At 32.4% G+C, this 9809-nt stretch overlaps 1 protein-coding gene and 1 long non-coding RNA gene across 2 annotated transcripts; both read right to left on the reverse strand.

Moving 5' to 3' along the window:
- Positions 1-249: 249 nt before the first annotated feature.
- Positions 250-2417, reverse strand: LOC128162245 (plasminogen-like). The gene is made up of 7 exons (XM_052825413.1): positions 2399-2417; positions 1966-2193; positions 1831-1854; positions 1524-1742; positions 1292-1318; positions 915-1142; positions 250-732 (listed from the first exon to the last, which is right to left on the reverse strand). Exons 1-7 carry the CDS (start codon positions 2415-2417, stop codon positions 464-466), a joined length of 1014 nt encoding a protein of 337 aa, XP_052681373.1. The 3' UTR covers positions 250-463.
- A 6102-nt stretch (positions 2418-8519) lies between these two features.
- LOC128163436 (uncharacterized) lies at positions 8520-9490 on the reverse strand. Its single transcript, XR_008240794.1, has 3 exons — positions 9470-9490; positions 9157-9287; positions 8520-8664 (listed from the first exon to the last, which is right to left on the reverse strand). It is a non-coding gene; the product is annotated as an uncharacterized LOC128163436 (long non-coding RNA).
- Positions 9491-9809: the final 319 nt, after the last annotated feature.

Here is a 9809-nt window from a genome sequence, read left to right on the forward strand (position 1 = left end):
AAATGAAAAAACAAAATAACTAGTGCTCGATATTTAATTTCTTGCGATTTGATAAAAAACAGCGGAATCGCAGAATTATGCTATACAAGATGCAAGATGCAGAAAAATTGCTATATCCCGCATTATTTCTGCCAGATAACTTAACACCTGCATTATTCACCAAAAAACATTTGAATATTAAAATCAAATTCAGTAATATTATGCATGTTTACTCTTATTTGAAAAAAAGATTTTGTTTTTTAATTTAATATTAATGATATTAACTTTATTATTGCAAGGTGTGTGCTTTTCTTAATCGTTAAAATTTATTGAATTTTTAATACAGATATATCTAGATATTGCGACGTGACACTTCTTTTTGCTGCAGAAAAAATTATTCAGATTAATATTACATTCAATATAGGAAAAAATAAAACGTTCAAGTAAACAATGTAGACGATAGAGTTTTCATTTTACCGAAATTCTAACATCCATGGGTCAGCGTGTCCTCTATCACAAGGTAGTCTCCCATTACTTTGAAATAAGCACACTTGTTGACGCTTTTTCCTTCCTTAAGAGAAAACTTTGTTGATCCGTATTTGACATCTGCTTTCAGTTTCCCAGCGCCATCTTTATCTATTTTTACACTGTATTTGCATTCGTTTCTATAGTGTGACTGGTAATAGCAACCTCCAGATATCTTGTAAAGGACTTTGCAGTCAGGACCTTTCTCTTGTTCAATTTTACAGGCAGCTAATGAATGACATAGATTAAATATGTAAATTATGAAACAAGAAATTACGATTTCTATTACTTCTTAAAAATTGCTTTTCTTAAATCTATGTAGATTTTGCATTTATAAATGATTTAAACAATTTTAATCACGATTACAAAGTGCGTAAGAGAAATTCCCAGCAATATTATTCCGTTCTTACCACATTCCGGAATATCACAGGTTTCCCAGCGGGTGTCTTTCTCTGTCGTGTAACACCAAGGTTTTGGCTCTCCATCAGGGTTTCTGCAATAGTTCTCTTGATTGCCGAGACTCTTGGTAAAAGAATGACTGTGAGGCGTCTTCACAGACCATGCTTGGCATTTCAGTCCTGACTTCGTTACATTTTTGGTTCCCTGGTAGCTTTGTCCTTTTGGTTCCAGAAGACATTCTTCAATTCAAACAATATTCAAAAAATGCCATTTTAAATTAAGTCAATATTTCGAAAGAAAATTGCAAATGTGATTTAACAAAATGAAATGGTTCATAAAATATTATTTTCAGTTCGTAACGTTTCAAATATAAAGGTAGAATAATTACCGTCTGCTTCTCCTGGAGCTGGCGTCTCTATTAAACAGTAGTATAAATAATGAATATTTCATTTTCAATTTTATTGTCACATTTGTTATCAAACACGAATGAATTTTTACAAATTGGTATCGTCATACTTGGTTACATTTGCATATCTTAATTTTCTGCGATTTATAATTTTACTACTAGCTCATTTTAAAAAAATGATTAAATATATCAAGAAATGCATTTCAACACGCACTGCACTGAGAAATTTCACAGAACTCCCATCGACTGTTGGGATCGGTGGTGTAGCACCAAGCGTGGGGTTCACCGTCTGGATTACGACAGTAGTTGTTTGGAAGGGAGGTAAATCTGTGTTTATGTGGTGTTTGAGATGACCAGGCTTGACAGGTTTTGCCGGATTTAGTTTTATTTAACGTCCCTGTGTAATCACTACCATCTGCTGTCTTTACGCAGTCTACAAAGATATGGATGCAAAGCTAGTGTCACATGAATAGTTTCGTTTGAGTTTGAATAATGAAAAGGTACGATTGGGATATCTTTACCTTCAGAAACTTCTTTAGCAGCCACTACAATAAAAAACAGTTAAAATAAACAAGACGGTATACATCATTCATAGAACTAAATATTCCAAATAATTTAAATAATATAAAGGCATTCATTGTGGTTGTAAATAGTACCTTCTCTATAACAAATTTCGAATTTCCCGCCGCATTTTCCAGACACCCAAATTTCATCCCCATGTCTTCCATAAGTTTCCCCAGGCTCGCATTCATCAGTGGGTACCTTCGGGTCTATATTGAGAACTAGTTCAGCCTGAGGCACAATGCAGACTGATCGCTGTCCATTGGACGACAAACACTGTACTTCACCTTTTTTATCCTTACAAGCTGCTGTAGATTTCTTGGCTGAAAAACAAGACAAAGTAAACGACAATACGATAAATCATGGTATCAGTTATACAAGTGAAAGTTAGAACTACTCTGTGTGAGGTCGAAATCTTATATTTTCTAGATGTTTTTTCAAGATTATTGGGAGGTACATACAGGTACAGTGCATGGATGTAACAAATTTAGGATATTTGTCATATAGGGTCTGCTAATGATGGATAACCAACTGAGGTGGTATCCATTATTGGTGGCCCTGTATTTAGTCGGGAGGTTGAAATCTTGTTATTTCCTTTTGTTTTCTTAGAGTAATGAGGGAAGAGGTGCATTGCATTGAGGATGTTTACAATACAGGTTTAGGGCATGAACCCATAAGTGTTTAACTTTGTCAAATTGTTGAAGTTATCATCTTGATAGTTATACGTTTTATGTTTTATTTCACAGGTCTCATTATAAAGATATTTCATGTTTAAAGTTTGATTTAAAAAATACATAGGCTGACTATCAGAGGTGGCAACCAAGTATTCCAAAAAGTAGTTGGAAATCAAATGTGTTAAGGTCTGTTACAAGGTATTTAACATCACATAGTCTTTTTTGTTTTTGTTTCTTTGTTTGTTTTTTTTGTTCACATATTTTTTGTTTTTGTTTTTAACGGGGGGGGGGGGGGGTCAAGACGTGTAAACACTTAGTATTGCTGTGGAGGTGAACTGAGGTGGCACCTAAGGTTTACAACGTAGTGTACATGGTTGTTCACATGTTTTTTAAATAGACATTTAGGGGTTTGTTTTGCATTGTTATAGCAATCATTTCAGTGTAAACATGTACATCTTACATTTGAATGCATTCCAAATATGAGTGAGTAAATAAACCTTGAGGCTCATGACAATGAAATAGGTTCTACAGGAATAATACCGATTTAATTCACAGTGAACATGCATGTCGAAATTATCAAAGGTTATTCAATCTCTTTTCTGTAAATTAAGTTAAAGCACTATTCTTAATGTTCTTAGATAATGTCTTAATATAAATTGGTATGAACAGGATTTCCTCTTTAAATCTTGATTCTCTAGAATCTGTACCGTTAAACGAAGCACATTTTTCGGTGTGGCGAGGAACATTTCTCATGCAGTTCAGTGTCTCTCTACTGGCACTGTACCAGTTATCGGCTATAATTTTACGTTTTCTTTTCGTGTTTCCTTATTTCTTGATATATTTGAATAAAACTTGACATATTTTAAATGGTGAACTCCTTATTTATCAGTCTGTTAGATTATATCATCATTAAGAACTCAAACATTTTGTTTATGTGCTATTTAGCACGCTCCAAAGAACAATATATGATAAGAGTTAAATTTGGCCCCCAAAATTCACTATTTTTTAAAGCGTTTCGGGTACAAAAAATGTTATGTTATAATTTAGAAGAGTTGATATAAAATATATTTTTCACATATTTGTTTGATTTATTTGCACGCACTTGCAATATATGACGTCAGAAGTGACGCTATTACTATAATTCAATCAAAATCAGACGAAAATTGACATTTTTCTCATCTTTTTACGAGTGGGAAACATAGAGCGCATGCTTGAACCAGGACAAATTTTTTGTCACTTATTAGACTTAACTAGATACATCTCTGATTAAAATATTTTGTTGGTTCAAGCATCCGCTCTATGTTTCCTGAAAGAAAAATTGCTTGAAAACAAGCTCTTTTATGCTAAAATGCAAAAATGGCGGAAAAAGGTTGTCTTTACAATGCCGTATATCTAAATTGTGGGCACTTGAATCGAAAAGAACACATTAAGTAAAAACATCACATATATTTCTGTACAACGAAAACAAAGAATTACAGCAAAATAATGATATTCTCTTTAGGGGGTCATTTTAGGCCCATACCATATATAGTCCTTTGCCGAGTTTTTACGATTTACTGTACCAGTTATCGGCTTCGTGATAATAACACAGTAAAATCCCTTTCCATGTTGATTTTATATTCTGCAAAGTCCAAATTGAATTATGTCCCTTGTGGGGTCAGCCTATAGGTCGTAGGGGTTACTATACATAAACAAAACTCATAAAATTATCCGTTTATCATCATACGGTAATACCTAAAAACGTATGCTGTTCAATACATAATTGTGCAATCAGGCGTTCAACTGCACCATGAATCTTTCAGAATTTAGTGAATTTCTTTTGTTTAGAAATTTTATATGTATTGATATTATATGTCAAATCAAATAAGGGATATAATAACGTATCACAAAGAGGTCATATTCTATTTCTAACTTATTACGTCACTTTCCCCATAGCTGAAAGTGCAAAGATGTAAATCAGCGGTAAACAATGATCGTTAAAGATCATGTTTAAAACATATTCAAGAAAGTTTTCAAGCAAACTTACTTTTCTTTATTCGAAACGGACGACTGAATTAAAAAAATTCGGATAGTCGCATGCTATAAACCCGAACCCTCAGTTTAGCCGATAACTGGTCTTAGCCGATAACTGGTACAGTACCAGTAGTGGGATATTTTTGGGCCCCACCTTCTGCTGCATTGTTGATAATTTACTAAACGCATGCAGTCTTACATTTTCATGTTTATATTCAGTATAGCTTTATCTGGCATTTTTAATAAATGCTCTTCACACAAGCAATGGTTTTCTTTATCAAGGTAGCAGCAGAACAGATCTAGAGCTGCAAATGTACGTCAGGTGTTATTCAACAGTAATAGTAATGTAGGGTTGACCAGTATTGAAGACCACATAAGTGTATTGATGAACATGTATATATAGGAATTTATGTTATCGAAAAACTTACAGTTATCATTAATCATATTTTTACAATGAAACAATTATCAAAATGATGATAGTATGATGATTCAAAGGTTTTTTTCCCCGCTTAGAGGTGATAATTTCAGGCTATTAGCCGGATCCTTAATATATCTATCCTCCTTATTTTGTTTGTTTGAGTTGAATGGATAATTTCCTTTTGTAAAAAGATGTGGGATATTTTTTGTCCCCCACCTTCTGCTGCATTTTTGATAATTTACTAATTGTATGCAGTCCCACATTTTTCATGTTTATATTCAGTAAAATTTCATCTGGCATTATCAAAACATACTCTTCACAGAAGCCATTGTTTTTCTTAATTAATGAATACCAGTACATAGCTGCAAAATGCTTTTGGTTTTATTCAACAGTAATACATTTAGTCTAGTCCGATTTAGTCGAGAAAAAAAAACTTTAAACGGCAAATAATTATTATTTGGTCCAGCATGGTTTTGAAACATAATTAAAGTGTGCTGGTTCCAAAAAAAATGTGCTGGCCTTCATAAAAATGGCGTTAAGTAGCTCAAAATGGCGATTCAAATTGGGGGACAACCAAATTTTATAATTTTTTCTTAAAGTCTTTTCCATATTGACAAAAATGAAATGATAAAGCTTATTAATTTATCATATCTAAAGTGTGCTAAGTTTGAAAAAATTTGCTGGCCTTCACCAAAAAGCATTAATTAGGTCAACATGGCGATTCAAAATGGCAGATACCCAAATTTTATAATTTTTTTCCTGAAAAAAATTAAACTAGGGAAAACGTATAAAAACAATAATAATTTAGTCCAGCAAAGTTATTTTTGCATATTAATTACGGTGTGCTTAGTCTGAAAAATATACTTGCTATGACAAAAATGGCGCTAATTAGGTCAAAATGGTTGACAAGCAAATTCTGTAAGTCTTAAAAATTGAGGTCACAAGGGATTATCAATTGGTTCAGCATAGCATTTTATCATAACTAAGGTGTGCTGAGTCTAACAAAATATGTTGATCGCGATTAATAGTTAAAAATGGTGGACAGCCAGATTTCAATATTTTTCGTCTCACAGTCTCTTTAATGGAAAAAATAACAATACAAAATCACAAATTGGTCTAGCTAGCAAACATATTTATCATAATTAGGTTATGCCAAGTTTGATGAAATGGTCTGCGTGAAAATGACGTTAATTTTGTCAAATTGGCAATTCAAATTGGTGTATACTAGTAGCCAAATTTCATTAATCTCTATATAGACTACTAAAGGCCTCTTAAATGGGGAAATGTATAAATATCATAATTTCAATACTAATGATGTAACTGACAATCAAATTTCAACACTAGTATTAATAGAAAAACTTCACCAGCTTTTTATTTGGAATTTTTTTTTCTGTTTTCCCTTTTTAAACTTCAGTAATTTTGTTATTTATACAATCTTTTTTTTTTAAGATAAGATTGTGATTTGAAATTTGCAAATGACTTAACCCGGGAAGAAGGCACGTTTAAATTCACACATAAAGATTCTGCAACTTTCGGGGCAGTTGCAAGCTATCAAATCTAAAAAAGCTTTACGTATAAGATCTTATGGTCATTAGTTCCAGCAACAAACAACCATCGCTTAATTTTTTTATTCCACCTCGGCTGGGCATGGTAATATGGGCATGCTTATATATGTATGTCTCCCTGTCATTACCTTGGTGTGTGTTTGTTTCATAAGCAACGTAAGGCAAATCCAAAGTTGGGACATCTTCCCGGGCTTTGATTTTAGGAAGAAAGCAAATTAAACCGTATCAGTGGGCAATGTGTCTTGGTTATCCATATAACTAAACAACTTCTCGAACTCTTTGATTTTCTAATCAGTTAATTCCCCTTTTCTTACTTGTTTCTGTTCACTTATTATGTTGATTTTCTCGATATGTGGTACAAATAAGTTGTGTCACACCATACCAGTGAATGAAATGAACCAAGTGCTAATTCAAAGTTCTATAAAAGGGGAACATTTTCTCTTCAACAACATATCAGTCTGTTAGATTATATCAACAAAAAAACCTCAGAAAGGTTTAGGAACAAGACGGAATTTGAAAAGCATGAACACAGAAAATTTAAATTAGATACCGGTATACGCCTTAATTAGACAAAACGGAATAAATTAACAATTTTTAGTAAAATATGGAACTGTTCTTTTTCTTCGTTAAAGTGTTCCAATCTAATTTTTTATGTGCATATTTGTATAATGTAAAACTTACACGTTTCATCCCTGTAAACGGCTTTAAAAGAGAATTCTGGCTATCGGCCATTTTGAAACGCCAAATAACGTTATTTTGTAAAAATAAGCGTATATCGTCAAACTCAGTATGCTCTAATTATAAATAAAAACGTTTTGTTGGACTGGACTATAATTGTTTCTTGTTAAAAAAAACTTAAATAGAAAGTGATAAAATCTGGCTGTAGGCCATTTTAAATCGCCATTTTGACCTATTTTACGGAATTTCCGTCATAGCTCGCATATTTCTTAAGACTCAGCATGTCTGAATTATATTGATAAATTTTGCTGGACCAAACTAAACGTGTTGGTCTCATGCTTTTTTCCGTTTCAAGAAACTTTAAAGACAAAAAAAAATGAAATCTGGCTGTCCGCCATTTTGACATGAAAAGCATTGCTTTAGTGGAAACCAGCATGATTCCTCAGACTTAGCACGTCTTATTTATTATTTTAAAATTTATTTAAAAAATTATAATTGTTTGTTTCTCGCTTTTTCACCATTTAAGAAACTAAAGGACAAAAATATAAAATCTGGATGTCCACCGGAATGAATCGCCATTTTTTTAAGATGATTTACGACATTTCTTGAAAATGGCATATTATTCCTGACTATCCACACCTAAGTTATGATTAAAAACTTAGCTGGACTGAATATTCATTGTTTGTCTCCCGCTTTATGTCCATTTCAGAAATATTAGGCGAATTAACAAAATGTTGTTATCCGCCATTTAAAATCGCCACTTTGACCTAATTAACCACATTTGTGGAAAGCCAGCATAAATTGTAAGACTCGGCAAACATTGGATATGATAAAATACTATTTTGGATCAATTCAATAATGTTTGTCATTATTTTTTCCCATTGAAGAGACTAAGAGAAAAAAATTGAAGATTGGCTGTCCGCCATTTTGACCTACTTAACGCCATTTCCATGAAAGCCAGCATATTTTTTCAGACTCAGCATACTTTAATTATGATAAAAAACCATGCTGGACCAAATAATAATTATTTCGTTAAAACGTATTTCTAGAGCTCTTTTTAAAAATTTGGACTAGACTAAATGTATTAATATAGGGTCTACCAGTATTCAAGAGCAAATAATTACTCTTTTTTTCGAATTTAAGTGCAAGTTTGTTTCTTCGTAGATTATAAATAATGAAGGGTGATATTATTCAAATGTTATTAACAAAAACCTGCATCTAAAGCGTCATTTTTCATTTATCATTTCTTATTATCAAAAACAAATCACAACATTATCTTTTCTTGAAGTACTCACTTGGTGTGAATATAGGATTTTTATAAATGGCAATTCTCCATGTGCCACCACAAGCCTGTGTTTTATCACCTGCACAAAAACTCCAACAGTCGTTTTCCTTCATCTTGACTGACTTTGTTAGTTTATTTCCACAAAAACACTGTGAGCTATACTGCAGATATGTAAAATACATGACTTAAGCAGCGAATTTTTATAACTGTACCCAAGTGAAAGGATAATGGACAACAAAGGAGGCAAGCATTGCAGGTAAAGATGCATTCCACACTATTTCTGTCATCTAACTTCATATATATACCTCCATGAATCACCAATGAAAGCAATTTAATGTTAAATTTACTAATATAGCCTCTCACGTCCGTATAGTCTGATGAAGAGAATTTGTTTTCCAATGACATTTACTTGCTGTCATATGAGTTTATGAACTGCAGCCTTCTGACACTCTTGTTGAAACAATGCAATATTTTGCTTAAAACAATATATGGCTTTTACACTTTTTATGTGTATCGCTTTACTTTGAATTGTAAGTTCATGTAGAAAGCTGCAATACCAATACAACATTAATGTCTGGCTTTCAATGTTTAATATAAAACATTACCGAATCTCAACTTTCTCTTGACCATTTGTCTATTCTACCAATGCATACCTCTACACCGTAGTATTTGAACCTCAGATCTGTGCACGTTTTTCTGCAGCTGTCCACTGTCATGGTTTTAGAGGTGGTCATCTTTCCGTTCAAGGTTCGGGATCTTTGATCCATGAAACAACCAACAAATTCTACAAATAGGAGTTTGTATTTAATCCACAAAGTACAATTTTTATTTTTTTTTATTCACAAAATAAAGTCAGCTTTAATACTCCTGAGATATTTATTATTTCTGTATTATAGATGGCCAAGTTTTGGATAATTTTTAATTTTATTTTTATTACCGGTACATCAGATCTGTAAACAGACTTACCTTTTCTTACGATGCGACCTGAAAGTTTTAAACACCCATTTAAAGTAACGTTTGACAGAGAATGATTATAAGAGGCAAATCACTTCGTATGTAGAAAAATCACGAACTTTTATTGTTTAAATTGGAAAGATATTTCAAGAAACAACTTCCACAATATCTGATTAATCTACTCTTTTTGAGAATATAGGTACAAATTTGTTTTTTCATAGATTATAAATAATGAAGGGCGATATTGTTCATATGTTACTAACAAAAACCTGTATCAAAAGCCATCATTTTTCATTTATCAGTTCTTATTATTAAAACAAATCACAACATTATTTTTTCTACAAATGCTCAC

This window comes from Crassostrea angulata, chromosome 9, assembly GCF_025612915.1.
Source record: "Crassostrea angulata isolate pt1a10 chromosome 9, ASM2561291v2, whole genome shotgun sequence".
Lineage (NCBI taxonomy): Eukaryota > Metazoa > Mollusca > Bivalvia > Ostreida > Ostreidae > Magallana > Magallana angulata.

Excerpts from the sequence above, each read along its gene's own strand:
- LOC128162245 (XM_052825413.1), bottom strand. Across the intron at positions 1,743-1,830 it reads TGCTAAAGAAGTTTCTGAAG|ACTGCGTAAAGACAGCAGAT; the intron begins GTAAAGATATCC and ends ATATCTTTGTAG. Across the intron at positions 1,319-1,523 it reads CTGTGAAATTTCTCAGTGCA|AGACGCCAGCTCCAGGAGAA; the intron begins GTGCGTGTTGAA and ends ACTGTTTAATAG.